General features: G+C 46.2%; 3 protein-coding genes across 3 annotated transcripts in view; all 3 read left to right on the plus strand.

Moving 5' to 3' along the window:
- Positions 1-1,595: 1,595 nt before the first annotated feature.
- atosa (atos homolog A) lies at positions 1,596-10,332 on the plus strand. Its single transcript, XM_068738383.1, has 11 exons — positions 1,596-1,655; positions 2,421-2,617; positions 3,004-3,129; positions 3,338-5,174; positions 5,577-5,702; positions 6,281-6,369; positions 7,859-7,955; positions 8,251-8,409; positions 8,537-8,605; positions 8,836-9,029; positions 9,121-10,332. Exons 1-11 carry the CDS (start codon positions 1,611-1,613, stop codon positions 9,272-9,274), a joined length of 3,093 nt encoding a protein of 1,030 aa, XP_068594484.1. The 5' UTR covers positions 1,596-1,610; the 3' UTR covers positions 9,275-10,332.
- An 883-nt stretch (positions 10,333-11,215) lies between these two features.
- On the plus strand, positions 11,216-14,125 carry arpp19a (cAMP-regulated phosphoprotein 19a). Its single transcript, XM_068753126.1, has 3 exons — positions 11,216-11,396; positions 12,067-12,180; positions 12,298-14,125. Exons 1-3 carry the CDS (start codon positions 11,340-11,342, stop codon positions 12,466-12,468), a joined length of 342 nt encoding a protein of 113 aa, XP_068609227.1. The 5' UTR covers positions 11,216-11,339; the 3' UTR covers positions 12,469-14,125.
- A 673-nt stretch (positions 14,126-14,798) lies between these two features.
- myo5aa (myosin VAa) overlaps positions 14,799-18,282 on the plus strand; it is a 32,978-nt gene continuing 29,494 nt past the window's right edge. Inside the window, exon 1 of the mRNA XM_068741897.1 lies at positions 14,799-14,825. Within this exon, the coding sequence (XP_068597998.1) occupies positions 14,799-14,825 (27 nt within the window). The remainder of the gene's footprint in view (positions 14,826-18,282) is intronic.

Consider the following 18,282-nt stretch of genomic DNA (forward strand, 5'->3'; position numbering starts at 1 on the left):
TTCTTGCTCAAGTGGGGGGGTTGACAAGCCCTGCGTACTATAGTCCTTTGTGGAGCTGTTTTCACTGCTTCATTAATCAGGCCTCCTTTCATCCATGCTTTATTTCTTTTACACTCCTCACCTCCCTCATGGAGTGTCACCTTTAGCTGACATCACCCTAACAGAATAGTGAACTGGAACATTCCCCAGTGTGTACTGTGCCAATAGTGGGCTATACACCTGAACCACAGCCCCCCTGCTGCACATCCCGTACCTTCAAGCGCGCCGTCATCATAAAGATGATGGCCGCTGCGGCCTTGAATCTTGGCTCTAGTCGCATCTTTCTCCCTCTGATCCGTCTCTTGATCCCTTTGTTCGAGCCTTTCCAAATGCAGCCTGTAAAGAATAGGAGATTGCCTCTGAATCTAGCCTCCCTCTCCCTCTCCATCTCCTTCAACCTGCGCTTATTCAGCCTACAGCTGGCTGGCAGACCCCCTCCTCCCTCCTCCCTCCTCATGTTTTGTGTTGGACTGCGCCTCTTTCCACGTGCAGCAGCAGCTTAAAGGCATGTAGGAGGAGTTCCCTGAATGTGTCTGACTGGTTGGCTGACTGCAATACGTGTACACATAATACACACACATAACACACACACACACACACACAGACGCACACATAAAGCTGCAGCTCATAGCTCACACTTCTGCAGAGCCAGCTGAGACTGGGACTCTGTTTTCACCAGCCACACTCTGGTGGGAGGAGGACAGACTTTCTGTTTGTGCTTGCTCCACAAGGGCCTTATGTCCTCAGAATGATTAAACATGCAAAAGAAAACCGCATCGACATGTGAAATAATGTTTGCTCTACTCTGTTTAATTAAAGGCAGGGGGAGGGTTGAAGCTGTACGGGTTTGTTTTTGACTGTTTGCTGTTTGGTTTTCACCCAAGCTGTTACAGGTCAGCTGACCTCCTTCGTCTGGGAGGCGATAGGGAGCCAGGAGGAGTTCAACCTCCTCCTTAGAGCACTCTGAACGTGACCTCCAGCTCGGTTTTACGCCACAGTCGTCGTTCTGTTTCTACAGAATAGTTAGTCTGGGTTTCATCAGAGGCAAAAACATTAGCATAACATTTTCAAATGCTCTGTCAATGAGCAAGAATCACGTCGTCATTGGTGTTTATGACTAAACGGTGTCTGGCTCCACCCCACAGCTCAACTCACATGGAGAACTAAAGCGAGTCCACGATTCCAAGCAGTCAAACTGGAAAAGTGGTCCTTCTGTGTGCCCCAGCCCTTCCATGAATCATCGGTTCCTGATTTAAATAACATTGCATGCTTTGATAGAAAATGCAAATAAATCCTTCTATTCATGCGCTGACAATTCAGGTTTCGTTCTGTCTATGATTGTCGATTGCCCCCGAGCAATGTCTGTCTCGGATAGGCAAACTGGTCATTTACCTGTTTCTAAATGAAACGCTCCCTCTCTGCCTCGTCTAGATGCCACAGAGGAGTTTTTCGAGTATGACGCGGAGGAATTCCTGGTGTTCTTGACCTTGCTGATTACGGAAGGTCGGACGCCAGAATATTCTGTGAAAGGCAGAACCGAAGGGCTGCACTGTCCGCCGGCCCAGTCGGCGATGCCACCTCTTCACAAGCACGAATGCAGCGACAAGCTTCCCCAGGTATAAAACACGCACACACACACACACACACCAATAGATGTGTGTAGCCTCTTATGTAAATCCCCGTATCCCCAGATTCCGGGAGGACACACAGTTGCACAGTAGGGCTGCATGATAAATCTGATTTCTAGTCTCAATTAAAGTATGCTGTATATTACTTCCTTCACATTCTGTGATTTTTAACCTTCGTAGAGGTAATGGATGTATTTTCCTTGAAGTACAAGCAATCTTGTCTCATTTTATGAGAAGCAGTTGTTGCCACCTCATTTACATAATGCACATCATGAGCACTAGAGTTCTACTTAAAGATTGACATAATGTTTAGTGCATGTAATAAAAGTCATAATTGTATATGTCCTATAATTATACCGACTGCGTTCTGGACCCTCAGCGCTTACTACAGCAGCTATTGAGAGTATTCTATACAGCTGGTGTCCACGTAACTACAGAGTTACGTTCCTTACAGTTTGACGGAGTCCGTCGCTAAACGTTTTCATCGTTAAATGAACCCCCCCCCCCCCCCCCCCCCCCCCGCTGACCGGCAACTTGCCTGGCATTTTGTGTGGTCAAATTGTTTTTATATTTGCATAAGAAAAGGCCATTTATACTGTACACTCGCTCACAACTCCGCAGCCATTGCATTCTACTCGCTAAACACGTACTTTTAAGTTCCAGAAAGCCCGCCGTAAGCGTTTAATCTATGTTTGAGGGTCCAAGTGTTGACATTCACTAATGAGCACTAACGCTCTACCTTCGTGTGTCCAGTGCCAGCAGGCGAGGCGAACCCGATCAGAGGTGATCCTGCTTTGGAAGAACAGCATTCCCATCATGATTGAGGTCATGCTTCTGCCAGACTGTTGCTATGGTGATGAGTGCCCCCCAAGCGACCCCGTCAGTGACCCAGTCATCAAACGGGACGCGCTGCTGCTGGAGAGATGGACCCTGCAGCCAGTTCCGAGGCAGTAAGACACAATTAAACATGGCTTGTGCTACAAAAGTGCGCGTCCCTTTCGGGAGGTGATTTTCAGCTATATTCACACAAACGTAACACTATTTTACCAGGAAGTATATGTGGTTTTCCTTGTCCATAATAGAGCTGCACGAATTCCTTTTTCCACTCCGTTCACAGATATAAAGAAGGCACAAGATTAAAAGCTTTTAAAATACAATATGGAATAGAGTACACATAAACCAGATAATGGCCTCTGTCTCAGAGGGTTAATTGGCCTGACATATCGTCCTACTTTGGAAGTCGCATGTGCAGTAATGTTGAATACACACCCGAAATGCTCTCTCATTAACCTGACTCGCTGGCACGGTTCTACCCGTTTGTCTCTTTTTTTAATAGAGGTGGAGATCGCTTCATTGAGGAGAAGACTCTCCTGTTGGCCGTTCGTTCCTATGTCTTCTTCTCCCAGCTCAGCGCCTGGCTCAGTGCCTCTCACGGCATCGTCCCCAGAAACATCCTGTACAGGTACGACAAAACACACACACATAAAGCCGTGCTGCTAAATATATACATACAGTATATCGGTTCAGATCTTGTTTCCTGTGCTGTTTTGAACTTTGAATTAGAGGAAGTAAAACTGAAACTGAGTATACTCTTGACAATTCCTGGACATTGAATGGAAGATGGAAGCGTTAACAATGGCGTGCTCATGGAATGTTTCCCCGTCGAACAGGATCAGTGCTGCCGATGAGGAGCTGGTGTGGCAGTTTTCTCAACCGCCATCAGAGCACGTTTTCCCCATCCCTAATGTGTCCCAGAGTGACGCACTGCAGGTTCGTGTCCAGTCTCTCCCCCGCCAGCCCACCTATCCCACCCTAGCCTGCAGCATCCACACCGGCCTGCCTCCACTGTACAGCAAGACCCCGAGCTTCCACCCAAATCTCAACAGCCATGGCGGCTTGCCCACGCTGAAAAAGAGCCGGGACCCCAACAACCTCCTTCAAAGCTCCAGCATGTACGGCAAGAGCTCCAATTCCATGTCTGGGCTGATGCTCAACGGATTGCCCATTCCTAATCTCCCCATCAACAACATCCCCATCAATAGCTTTCCACACTCTGCTGTGCCGCCTCCCTATAGCAGGAAGAGCCGGGACCCCGGGGAAGACCATTCATATCAGAATGGAGAGCTTCCACGCGTCGGCATCCCCACGCATCAGGGCTCTCCACTGTTCCACAGGTCTTCTCACTCCCCCACACCCTCCTGCTCCAACTCCCCCTCCCCACTTCCCACAAGTAAAGCAGGAAAGTGGCTGTACTCGTCTCTCAATGGTTCGCCTGACCCCTCACAAGTGGAGGACTACAGTTCTGGCACCAAAAGGAGTGAGAAGTCAAAGGTGACCGTCCCTGAGCCACTGAGAGCTTTTAAGAATTTCTCTCTCTCAGAGCCGCCACGCTGTCCCTCCCCAAGACCTTCTGCCTCCGAAACGAACCCCCTGATTGGCTCCCTGCTGCAGGAAAGACAAGAAGTCATCGCGCGCATCGCACAGAGGCTCAACTTCTGTGACCCCACAGCGCCGCCGCTCCCTCCCGGACTGTTTGCTTCTGATAACCTTCCTAAAGCCGTGTGGGGTAGTAACCATGAAGACATAACTGCCAGTAAGACCAAAGAGCCCGAGGTTCCACCTTACGAGTCTGCGGGACGCGTGTGGCCCAGTCCCTTCAACACGCCTGTGACTGAAGCTTCTTTCAGCAGATGGGAGAGCTCCTCACCTAAACCCACGGCTTGCAGGAAGTTAAAACTGACTGAGACGAGAGACGGAGAGGAGGCGCGGAATAGAGAGGGGCAGAAAGAAAAAGAGGAGACAGATCAGGAGCGGTGCAGAGACGGCTCCCTGATCGCCCAGGCAGTACAGGACATTACTCGACTCATCCAGGAGAGATTGTCTGTCCCCTCTCTCTCCCCCAGGCAAAGCCGGAGCGGCAGCCCCCTGCGCCGCACACACTCAACCACCGTCACGCACACAGTCCGCACGTACTCTCACGCCTCGCACATCACGCAAGCTTCCTCACACACCGCCGCTAATGGCTACGCACACGGCCACGAGCCTCGCAGAGGCGGCGCACACACTGCCACCACGCATGCACCCATTTGCACAGACCAGGCCCACATGGATCCGGGGACCGAATGCCATTCTCCCCCGGCACAAAATGGTGCTCACCTTACACTTGAAGAAGAACCACTGTCCAAAGACCAGTTCCACACCCAGACTGGCCACTGTTTACGAAGTCCCCCAGGAGGACCGGTCCGAGTGAGGACAGCCAGCAGTCGTGGAGCCCCCTCCCCCTCCCCCGTCCAAGAGAACAGCCCACGCAATGCCCACATCTTTAATTGTTCTTGCAATGATGCCAGCCCAGCCATGAACTGTAACAGAAGCCACGGCCACAGCAAGCCTCAGCCTCGACACCAGTTCCAGATGGAGACCTGTGCATCCCAGCAGGACGAGAACCAGGCACCCTCAGAGTCTGGAGGCTCCAGCAGTGCAGACATGTCCCCTCCTGCTGCTGTCCTGGTAAGTCAGGGGGGGAGTCAGAATTACAAGTTGCATTGTAAAGGTGCATGTGGCTTCAAATATTATAAGTTCTTCAGGGATATTGGGAGTTCTGAGTAACAGTCAGTCATCCCACATTTTGCCCAGAAGTCCAAATTTTCTATTAAGATACTGATATTTAATTTCAAAAAAGGTCAATAAATAACAATTGGACGATTGAGATCCTTTTTTAAAACACAACAGCTCAGATGGGTAGGAATCCCCCCCCCCCCCCCTTTTGCAATGCCTGCTTAGTTTCAGTTCATGTTTGGATGATGGTGGTAACTGAGATGACAGTTATGGAAATTCAGATGATCTCACTTCAGGCCGCCGCTCTCTCTCTCTCTCTCTCTCTCCCTCCCTCCCTCCATCTCTGTGTTCCAGCGAGCACATAGCCCCCTCCCTCTGCGGCCCAGCAACAGCTGGAAGAAACAGAATCGTCACTCCTTAGACGCCACGGCGACTAAGGCCTTTCATCCCCGCACCGGCCTGCCTCTACTGTCGAGCCCTGTAAGAAACACACGCTTACGAACACGGTGAAAAATCCGTGTCCACTCATCTGTCAGTACTTGCTCACGCTGCCTCACAGTCGCTCCCAAACGCTCACCGACGCGTCAACGTTTGTGACTGTACAGTTTTCCATAACAACACACTCCATGCTGTGTGTTTCAAGTCATCCGCGGCGGTTCTCCCACCGTTCGTGTTTGCCAAACAAAGACTGAAATACCTGACAGATGCTTTTAATTATTGCTGGGCTACTTGGCGTTTATTTTATTGAATGTACAGCGCACACTAACACACACAGTATGTGGTAAGGCATGTGACTCACCAGCTGCAGTCAAGTGTTGTAAGGTTGCCGGGTTACCACACTGTTTGGTCATCGGCGCGAACGATCTTACTCATACACACTAACGAGTCACAGTTTCAAGCAGGATGTAAAAATGCTTGAATCTTTCACGCACCTTTGGTTTTTTTAAACAGATGAAATAAAAATACTCTTCTGTTAAATCTTTATGATTTTCCAAAAGTAAGCGCATATCTGAGCACAAACCAAAGACAGCAGTCATGTCTTATTTTGTCTGTCGCAGGTTCCTCAGAGGAAAAGTCACTCGGGCTACTTCGACCTGGACGCCTCCCTGGTGGACTGTAGAGGCTTGCCCTGGGCCAATGGGAAGAGGTACGCATTTTCTCACCTGGGATCTTTGTTATTACAGATAGCAGACTGCAACTCGGTTTGTCCACACAGTTTAAATGATCGTTTAAGCCCCAAGAATATTTTGTTCTGCAGTTGCCTCCCACATCAATGCCTTATTATAGTTCCACGTGGGTCAGGTTACTCGTCGGAGGACTTGGTTGCTTTTCTCACTTTCTTGACACATTTCAGCTGCTACGGCGTGTGACTGCCAGCAAAGCAAGTTTTCTTTTTGGTATCCTTTAAAGTTGTTCATTATATGTGTTTTTGCTTCAGCTTTCATATTTAGACCCTCACAAACTGATATTTCCTAGGCTCTGGAATGTTTTTCAGAAGTATTGTCTGTGTGTTTGTGTTGGGGTTTGTGAGATCCGACAATAAGGCGCTTGATTTCCTCTGTGAGCTCATGCCAACCCCGTTTTGCTGACTGTTCCTCTCACGCTGCCACCTGCTGAAGCTCTGCTGTACTGTCTCAAAACATTCTGCTCAAAATGACGGACGGGACAAGTTGACTTCAGTGATTCCCACAGTTTGACGGTGCAGTTTGTGGTAGAGAAGTTGGAATTTGGAACATATTATAATTTATTTAAAATGTTTGAAAGAAAGCTTTCATTTCACAAACAGCGCAATTTCTCATTAAGCCCCACCCTACATCACTGTTTCTCTCTGCCAGGCAACAACGACAACTTGTTTTGAGGTTTGTTTTCATCTGCAATTTACATGACAGCAAGAAGGCAGCGTGCGGAGGCAACTTATTGTTATTGGCGTTGCCTGTTGGGGATAAACGTAACCAAGGGGGTCCTGAGTGATTACAATTACAAGTTTATAATGAAGAAACAAGCAGGCAGCAATTAACGAGACGCGTCACCTTTTACACACGCACACGCGCGCGCGCGCACACACACACACACACACACACACAGTGCATTTACTGGACTAATGTGTTTCTTTACAGAACATGCATTATTGTCACTAGATGGATGGGGTAGTGGGAAGGGAACTTCTCCAGGTATTGATTGATGATGGATAGTCATGCTCTCTCAGACTGTTAAGATGAACAGATATAAAAATAATTAATGCTAAAATACATTTTGGCAGCCATTCCTATAATGTCCCCCCTGGGAAAAGCATGATATTTTTAAGTGAAAGAATGAGAGCGAGAAAATGGGCTACATGGTTCCAAAAATAGAGAATCAGTATGTGGCGTGTACTGTTGATTTATTTGCACTTTGCCACAAACAGGAGAATGCATGAGAAAGCTTGCACGGGGCTTTGTGTTCCTGTCTGCACCTCAGAATCAGATCCAGTGTTTCTTTTATCTCACCCTGCCATGTCTTGTTACAAATCAGAAATGCATGTCAAAATGCTCTTCCAGAACCCAATCATTGAAAACAAGTTGCTCGTGTGTGTGTGTGTGTGTGTGTGTGTGTGTGTGTGTGTGTGTGTGTGTGTGTGTTTTTTTTTTATTCTTCAGGGCGTGTCCAAAAGGAGAGGGGTACTCGGATGAGTCACAGCAGCTGTTCAGTGCCAGTGCTCCGCTAGCCAGTCTCAGTCTGCTAGGAAACTTTGAGGTACGACACACCGACACTCTGTCATTTTAGTGTACAATCAGTCCTGAAGCAATTCAGATGGAACGGAATGCCCACAAAGGGAATTGATTTGGCTTTCAGGCTCTAGAGCAAAAGCCGGATGATGAGCTTGTACTTTTTGATGCCTAACTTTTGTTTTTTTCCCCATAAGAGTGCTCACTGAATGAAAAATGTCATTTCTGTCCTGGATAGAAAAAGTTAAAGGTTAATGCCGAAACTGATCATGTCTTGTGTATGAGAAAAATAATGGAAAATCACTTGACTTGTGTTTCCCTAGGAGTGTGTGCTGAACTACCGTTTAGAGCCATCAGGGTCTGTGGAGGGTTTCACAGCAGAGGTCGGGGCTAGTGGCTCCTTCTGCCCCAGTCACCTGACCTTACCAGTGGATGTGTCATTCTACAGCGTCTCCGATGACAACGCTCCATCCCCATATATGGTGAGGTTACTTTTATCCGGAGTTGGCCAATTAATAATTTAGTTTTCTAGCCTGAATGACTGAGCCTTGAACCTAGACCCTTCTGTGTGGAGGCGCCTGTGTGAATCATCTCCTCTTGTTGTCACAGGGTGTGATAAACCTGGAGTCCCTGGGGAAAAGGGGCTACCGTGTACCCCCATCAGGAACCATTCAAGTGGTGAGGAAGGCGTTCCCTTTTTTCACAAAGTAGTGGAAAGGTTGCAAACTGTTTTCAGTTCTTTAACTGAGAACAAATTTAGGGAAGAGGTGCCTTCTAGTGGTCACAGAGCAAAAATAAAATCATGTTACATATTCAATGTATTTTTATTTGACTGGCATTTTCCTCTTTAGTCCGAGACCGACTGTGTGGTGTTCATTTTATGAGTCATGCATTGTTGTACCTCTCAGACCTTATTCAACCCCAACAAGACGGTGGTGAAGATGTTTGTTGTGATGTATGACCTACAAGCCATGCCAGCTGGACACCAGACCTTCCTACGCCAGAGGACCTTCTCCGTCCCCGTCCGCCGAGACACACACAGTCAAAACAGCAGGAAGGCCCTGAGCCATGGACGCACTTTGCGCTACCTCATTCACCTGAGGTATGCTGACATTGTTGTTTCTAGAGCAGGCTGAATGTGACATTTATCCTTCTCCCATATCCCATCTCTCTCTCTCCAAACCCTCAACCAGGTTCCAGAGTTCTAAGTCTGGGAAGATCTACCTCCATAGAGACATCCGTCTGCTGTTTTCCAGGAAGTCCATGGAGGTCGACAGCGGCGCTGCCTACGAGCTCCAGTCCTTCACAGAGTCCCCCATTGACCCGCCGTTCTCTACTCGCTGTTGAGTCTCTCCCACCTCCAATATGGAAGCTAAAGTCACACCTTGAAGCCAATTATAAAATCTAACTCGGCCCATAGCTTGTTCAGAAGGCTCCAGAAGAGAAGAGATTTAAAAATGACGATTAATAGCACTCATTGGATTAGTGCCCGAAATCTTGTGTTTCTTCCAGTGTGTAGTCAGAACAGACAAAGGGGGGGGGGGAAGCCCAGAACCTCAACATGAAACTTTGTTCTTTGTCAAGAACACAGCGTTTGATCATAGAAGTTGGGTCAAAGGCTACAGGTAAATGTTCCTAATGTTTCAGATCCCATTCTCCTAGTTGAGGAGGCCTTATCGGATATAGGTGATTCGTTTCCTGTCTGTGGTGCATATTCCCTGCAACAACTGGCAGGAAAGAAGAGACCAGCAGTTCTCTAAGACGTTAGACAGGTCGATTGTTTTAGCAGAAGTTAGGCTATATTTCTTTGTTCAAATCAAAATGTTAATTGGACTTCTTGACACAACGGTCTGTGCAATTCTGATTACATTTATTTTAAAGGCCTCTTAATGATTGATGATAACTAAAAAAAAAAACAAATCCGCTTTTAGACCCAGTGATTCCTGACTTCAGGGTGGAGGGAATACATATGGAGGAAGGAACAGAGCAATGCCAGCCCCTCCCATAAAGAGGAAAGAAAATCCTCTTTCCATGGTCCAGTATAAAAGTCAAGCAAGCGACATCCAACTGAAAGCACCGCAGCGGAACATCAGAAGTGCACTGTGGATTCGTCTTCTCAAAACTGGAACGAGACAGAAAATAGTAATATTCTAATATTTTTTGTACTGTTACAAGACCACTTTATTTGAAGTGTTGCAATAGGAGGTGTAACCTTAGTTTAGTGTTTACACATTCACTTTCAGTTTACTTAACCATCAGTTTATTTAATATTTAAATTAATATTTCAGTTACTACTTGTGATGTCAGTCATGCTAAGACTATGTAGTGCAAGCTGTCTATCATAGTATGTATTTTTGACATAAATATTCAGATCTGAAAAAATATATCTATATATCTTCTAAAGCAATCTCGAAAGGTGTTTTGTCTCTTTGTGTTGTTTTACCCATGTTTCTTGTTCTTTCACGTATTCAGCCAGTGACACCCGGAGGGAGGTACAAAAGATATTACAAAGTATCTGAGATAATACATCATACCAGTGATAAAAACGTACACATAAAAGAAAGCTCATTGACATTAGCTCATCATAATGCTTGTTTCATATTAAGCATCTTCTTCATATGGTTAACATGAAATGATCAAAGGTTCCAACATTATTGATCGGTTTTAAGTAATGAGGCGTTGAAATTCATGAACTACACAAAAACAATCGTGGTAAAGCTGTAGGTTTTTGGTGTATAGATATAAATATAGGGTACATGTAATGCCTGATAAATTATATTTCAGTTCAGACATTTGCTGCAGAATAAGATGGCATCATTGTGAACAGCAGGTAATTCTGTATGTCCTGTCAACTAGTGAGCAAAAATATATTGTAAAAGAAATCTGAAAATATTTGAAATGAGAAATTGGAGTTCCAGTAACACGTTTGCGTGTTAAACTATTTGAATGATGACAGATGCTGACGGCAGCTATTGATCCTTAACGTGCCAGTCTTTTTCTTGCTGTGTTTGTAATTCACATGTATTTGGTCTCAGTCAGACTGCACTGCGCACTGAAGGTAATGTAGTTTAACAAGAAGAGCAACTGCCGTAAAACATTAGGAAGTATTGGCGCGGCTGCAGAGACGTAACCGGATTTAATCCGTGCAGCCAAACCCGAGGCTTGTTTTACTCCGGTCTGGATCTGCGTCACGGCGCGGAGGACCAACATCTGATCGTGTTACGCGCAGGAAATCCGATCCGAGCCCTGCAGCCGTGCGCGCGCACGGTGTCCTGCATGTGACGTAGAACTTGTGAGGGGTTTTGCGGGCTCGGCGGGATTCGTGTGGATCCGGAAAAGCCAGAATAAACAGGGGATCTGCGATCATTGTCAAAGTATCTGGCAATTCCGTGTGTGACGTCACGATAGTGTAATGTCGCTGGACAACGAGGAGACGCAGACAGCCGAGGAGCCGTCAGTGGACGAGAAGGTACCCGCATGCTAATGTTTAGCTAATGCTACGTGTTATAGCCTAGCGTGGGAGCCCCCGCGCTGCCTGTCAACAAAAGGCAAAGCGTCTTATAAAGAGAATATTTAATATTCAAGCCCAGCAGTAAGAGCTCTGTTAACACTGATGTTGTGTAATACTTTGTTAAATAAAGCGATTGTTTGGGGTGAATGTCAGCGGCGCTGCTGCTAGCATTAGCCGCTTGTCATTTGTCAAGCTAGCTGTCGTGCTGCTCGAAGCTGTAACAAAGTGTTAGCAGTTAGCGACAAATTGTTTGAAGCACAATTCGATGTTGTATTATGCTAACTAATCCTAACCTCAACCTGTGGTGCGTGGAGGTTTGGGTTAGCTCCAACCGAGTTAAACCAGCTCAATTATGCAGAAGCTGAGGTTTTATTTTGTATCTGGTGTAATTTATTTTTATTTTATTATTTTGCATCAATGAGTAATTTAATATTAGTTTTACTGGTATTAAATGTCGATGATTTATGTACTAAGGACTTTCAACGGAAACAAGACCGCAAGGGCTTTTTTGAAATGCTTCTCTTAGACAGGATGTTTCACTGTACTTGTACTGTAATACATGCTACTGTTTGACTGTACTTGTACTCTAACATTGTATCTAATATATATATTCATCATCATCATCCAGGACAATGTGATCAGTCCTGAGAAGGCAGAGGAGGCCAAGCTGAAGGCCAAGTACCCCAAATTAGGAAACAAGCCCGGGGGCTCAGATCTGCTTCGCAAGAGGCTCCAGAAGGGAGTGAGTTACCTTCTGTGTGCCAAGCATTCAGGATTATGAATGCCTGCAAAATATGTGCATCTTTCATTGTAAATCTATATGGATCGTACATAAATTAGAATTTCGTGTTCTCCACAGCAAAAGTATTTTGACTCTGGCGACTACAACATGGCTAAAGCAAAGATCAAGAACAAGCAGTTGCCCACAGCTGCACCAGAGAAGACTGAGATCACAGGGGATCACATTCCCACCCCTCAGGACCTGCCCCAGAGGAAACCGTCGCTGGTAGCCAGTAAACTAGCAGGCTGACGGCCATGACAACCCCTGAAGCACCTCCCGGCCCCCCCCCCCCATTTGGAACCTAAACCCAACACCTGGCTAGCTGGTAGCTGCATATCCTTGTTCTTGTTCCTCTCCACCGGGCCCTGTCTCAACTACCTCCTCTCCTAATTGTGTCCCTCATTACTCCCCTAAATGTCTTTCATTGGCCTTGTGTATGTCTTTGTTCCTTTTTATTTTCTCTTTATACATACATATATGTATATGTAACGTACATTGAAAGGCGCGACATGCCGAGGTGAGCGAGCTGAGTCGATTGTGACACCTCTGCCTCACGAGCCGATCGATTACTGATGCCAACAAGTTTACAGCCTGTAAACGGGCGAGCAGCAGAGGCTGTGTTGTATGGCTGGATAGCCTTTATGTGGTCATCACACACCCGCAGATTGGAAGTGTGTGTGTGTGTGTATATATATATATATATATATATATAGTATATATACACACACACACTACTCATAAAAAGTTGAGGAAATCTGGCTTTCGGGTGAAATTAATAGAAAGCATAAAAGGTTCGCACTACAGTTTAGCATGCAGGCGCACAAAGGCAGGATTAATTACGTTATTCAGGTGGTAGGTTCTTGTCACTACCATTCACAAAGTGTAGGGCGGTGCTGTGTTGACTATCTACACCTGCCCACACTGTAACCACCACCACTACCAAAGGCTCATATCTGGTGACGACGGCGGCTGATGCACAGCGCTCTCCGTGACGACTCCAGCATCGTTGGCTGCCGTCATTCTGGTCCCTCGTCCAACGTAGATGCTCTCTGACCGAGCCAAGGCGAGGGGTGCCGGTGGCCCGGTGGTGCGTTCAGGTGCCCTCGCAGGTCATCTAGCGGGTGTAAATGGTGCTCGAACATTGAACAGTAGGAGATGTGCATTGAAAAGTTTAAAGACGATCACACTCAGTTCACCTGTGAAGGTTAGAGTGCATCTCATCTTCATCCTGAAATTTCACCCGAAAGCTGAATATCCCGGGTTTTTTTGTGAACGCTGTACACAGTATAGTTCTTTATGGCACTGGGGCGGACACCAGCCTTTCTCTTTATCGTATTTGTATCAGTCTTTGTTCAGAGTTATGCTGTAAATATGCTCTAATTGAATCAACAATTTGCTGATGAACCTTGAATGTCATCCCAAAGGCAGACTTCACCGAGCTGTGTTTCATCGATTTATCCACCATTGTCAGTGAAAGGATTCAAAACGAGGAATTATTCTGGGTGAAGCACGAAACATAAAATAACGACAGAATTGAGAATGTTCAAGAACTGAAATAAAGGGTTCAAAATTGAATGATGCACAATCCGAGCCATGCATTTTAGTCACCCTCCTCAGGCCAAAGCTTGTTTAAAGATCGTGTTACTTAATCATCATTGCTCAAAGGGAGTTACAGCGGTATATGAACCCTGACCTGTCAGTAGGGATTGCTCTCTGTGTTCTATGTGCTACATGAGAAGGTTTAAAAATAATACTGGGATCAAATAATGCTATGAATTATGTTCAGAGTTGAAAGGGGAGAATCAAGGCGACGGCTAAGTTCGCCTTTTATCTGTCTGAGCTGTGCATGTTTATGTGTGCCCTGCTGTCACTTGGTGCCATGTTGTTTTGTAAATAAAATAGTTTTGCACAAATGTTTAATTGTGGTTATGTGGCTATCAAGGAAATGTATATCTCAATACAATATGGGGCCATGTAAGCGATACACACTATACTTTACAATTTGTATTGTGTGATTCATGTTTAAGGCATGTCACTAAACTTTAGGTTTTTACGTTCTGTGGGCTGGGCCGGCTTCTTCTGACAGAAAAACAACACGTATGATTTAAGTGGCATTTAACGTTAGCTCTGTTCAACACTAATCATGATCAATAATATATGTTACCCTCCTGACGAGTAAAGGGTTTTAGAAAAAACAAAAACAAGTTTTAGCAATCCTCTGAGCTGGATTAGTTTCACTCTTCGCCACTGGAGGGCGCCTTTCCCCCCCACGAGGTGTTGCAGCTTCCTCCGTTCGGTTCGGTTCGTTCCATCCATCCTTCCCAGAATGCAAAGTGAGACGCCTAAACCAAACCTCAGCTGCAGCCCTTCAGCGTTTCAGCTCATCATGGCGACGCGGGGCGCATCTTTCCTCTGAGTGGCCGCAGAGTCGATGATTCCACCCTCCACGCAGCGACTCCTGATTCCACCCTCCACGCAGCGACTCCTGATTCCACCCTCCACGCAGCGACTCTCATGCCGCTAGCGAGCAGGACCTGCCGGAGCTTTTAACCGGAGCGCGGACGGAGCGAGCGGCGGGCATGGCAGCGTCGGAGCTGTACACAAAGGTAGAACAGCTGTGTGTGCATGTGTGTGTGTGTGTGTGTGTGTGCGCGTGCGTGCGTGTGCGCGTGTAGCGGAGAGGCTAAACATGTTGGCACGGGAACGAGCTGCGTTTAAAAATGAAATAAAATATAAAAGGGTCTAAATAATGCTGACGTTTGGTTTTGCGCCGCGGGACTTGTTTTGATGTCGAATGGATGAAAACGGTTGTAAAACAACCCGAAACGAGCTTCGAGCTGTCTGATGACGGATCGCGTTGTTGTTGTTGTTGTTGTTGTTGTTGTTATTATTATATTCTTTATATTATTATTATTCTGCCATCTGTCTCCTATTCCGGGATCTCCTCTCGTCTTCGCCACCTTGACGCTGAATGATGCAGAGGCGGTGCCAGCCATCATGGAGGCTTCTGGTTTCCACGTTTTAACATAGTTCATGTTGAGTCGAGCAGTTTGATCGAAATGACTCCATTTAAGTGATTTATGTTGACGTCGGCGTCCGGCTCAGGCTTTATACCCGCGGCTCCGTGGGATGCGAGCCGGATCCCGCAGGCTTGGGGATGCTGCAGCATCCTTTAGCAACCTTTAGCATCCTTTAGCATCCTTTAGCATCCAGGATGCTGCAGCATCCTTTAGCATCCTTTAGCATCCAGGATGCTGCAGCATCCTTTAGCATCCTTTAGCTTCCTTTAGCGTCGTTGCCAGCAGGAGGCCCTGCAGCATCAATCCGGCTCTCATCTCCCAAATGGGAATCTCGGAACGCTGACTGCAGCTGGGAGACGCAAAGCTCACAAGGTTGAAGCGATGCTGCATTTCTATTATTGCAAATCAGGAGTGGCTTGTGTGTTGTGAATATGTGTGAGGGAGGGAGGGAGAGAGATGAGTCACCCCCCCCCCCCCCCCCACTTTGAAAGCTGTGTTCATCCTGAACAAGGTTGTGGCGCAGGAGAAACATGGCAGTGATGATGATGAAGATTACTGGAGTTTGTGTTTGTTTATAGCCCCAATAGTTGTCAGCAGATTTATTTCTATTTAAAATTGTTCGTATCTCTTTGACTTAGGATGAGTTGATTGATTGATTTTTAAACTTTGAGGCGTATCCCTGCACTGATTCGAGTTCTGGATCAGTTTTTGCATCATTATCATGAGCAAGTCGTGATTCTGCAGCGCAACCACGCAAACGGACTTCATGAGAAGGATGACATTATGTTTCACTGAATTATAGATCAGCGTCTGCCAGCGTGAAAGAGACTTTTTTTTTTTTGCCTAAACCTCTGATGCTAACACGTGATTCCAAAGGCTGGGAGTCGGTTTCCTGAGTCAGGCGTTATTACTTCATTTGTCATGAGGCTGGTCCGAGTAAAGCAACATCGCCGTAGCTTCGGTTTATTTTTAGGTGCAGTCACACAATTGAGGATACGAAATATGCTCATGTGAGGATTGTTCCAGAACGTTAGTTTTTCTAGATAGTCTGGAAACGGATTTGCAGGTGTTGGCGTTTTAGTGACCGTGGTGGTGATCGTGTGTGTGTGTGTGTGTGTGCGTGTTTGTTTCAAAGCTGTGAATAAGTTAGGGAAACAGAACCGCGTTTGATGATTGATATTAAACAGCAACAGTGTAGTATGTTTATAAGTTAGCTCACTCCCGCTTTCATTTGCATCATTTTTTTTTTGTTTTAGTCAAAGACGGTCTTTAATCCAAGACAACACATCAATCCAATGCAGACGAGATTCCAGCCGCTGTTCTCTTAGAAGGAATCTGGTTTTTGTTAACGTGTTATAAAACCAAACAGTCAATAATAAAAGTTTACCCATAGATTGAATGAAGACGCTATTTATGGTTGTAGTTTTTTTCTTGCTAGCATTTCAGCTGCGTTATCCTTTAGTCACATTATTAACGTCCCGAAGAATGAATTTGCATTTTCCTAACATTCTCCCAATAAATATTTTTGCTGCAGCACAGCTATATCTTAATTGATTGTTTTAATTGCTTTGAAGCCTTGTAAAACACGCTTCTATGTTGATCTATAATGAAAACAGACAATTGGTTGCATAAAAAAATGAGAGCTTTTACCTCCTTTTGCTTTTTCAAAAAATGTGAATTATCTATTTTGCTTAAGAGAACCAGGCTGTGAAAAAAAAAAACGACCAGCCACCAAACAGAAGTCGCTTCAGGCTGAAGCTCCTGAATCTGTTCCCTCTGCCAGCAGGATCTGGCTCGTCGCGATCAATCAGTCTGATCTGAGTAGGTTGTAAAATCACTCCGCATGTGTGTGTCACAGCGGCAGGAATCACAAAGTTTAGTTTCCAGTTTGAATGATGGCCTGTTTTAAACGCCAACCTCTGATAGCAGATCCCTCCCTGTGATTTGCTTTTCCTGCGCATGGTTTGAAAACACTTTGCCCTTTGTGCATATACGAGTCACCCACATAGACGCGTATTGAGTGGGTCTGGGCTGCTTGGGAACATGCACACACACACACACACACAAACACACACACGGCAGGAGAATCTGCTGTGACCGCCAACCCTGAGAGAGGTGAGTCAATCCTGAAGGCAGGCTGTATCAGTCGTAGAAGAAGAAGAAGAAGAAGAAGAAGAAGGGCTTCATCCTCTCGTTCACCAAGTCAATCAAAGCAGGAGTGAAATGACCAGAATAGGGTGGGAGTGGATGAAATGGCAAAGGCTCAATAAGATGACTCCGAGGTGAAGAAGGTAGGATGAGGGAGTCGTTTCAGAGAGAACTAGAAAAGCACTCTGAGAGCGCAGACCTCCGCCGAGCAGCTCGTTCCCCTCCTACTTGGATTTACGCCGTCCACACGGTGATCTGGATCATCACCAAAAGGTTCTACATTGTTCTTGGTGTCTTTACTCGCCAACCATGAAAAGTAAAAGTGAATCAGAGTTGATTTTTGTAACAGAACTTTGAATCCATAAATGGAGTTTTCAAAGTTATAATATAATACTGTTTCATGACGTCATTCTGGATCCGATTTGAAAGTCGGTGGCGAGTTAGACGTCTCTCCTACACGACTGCGTCGACTTCCATGAGCATCGCTCAATAATCAGGAACAACATTTTGACGCTCCATTGACTGCAACGTTACCGACAATTTCAAAGTGATCCAGAATCTCTTCATCTCTGCTGCGGACTTCATTGTGAACCAAAACGTGAGTCTCGCTGGTCGGATGGCAGCGGTGCGGTCGGATGGTTTGCCCGTATGGCTGCTCAGCCCTCGGTGATGTGAGAGGAGCAGCTGGTGGTGACGACGCTCGACGGGAATACTTCAACATCTGTTATGTGTTGCACTGAAAGCTCCTTTGGATATTCATCGTTCCCCAGAGGATGATTACCTCTGCTTGTGGTGACCCCCTCCATGAAAGAGTCCCCCCCCCCCCCCCCCCCAATAACCTTCCCTTTTCAGCCACCATCAGCTTCAGCGTTGTGTTTTTTAGTGATGCAGCATC

Source organism: Brachionichthys hirsutus, chromosome 1 (genome assembly GCF_040956055.1).
Source record: "Brachionichthys hirsutus isolate HB-005 chromosome 1, CSIRO-AGI_Bhir_v1, whole genome shotgun sequence".
Taxonomy (NCBI): domain Eukaryota; kingdom Metazoa; phylum Chordata; class Actinopteri; order Lophiiformes; family Brachionichthyidae; genus Brachionichthys; species Brachionichthys hirsutus.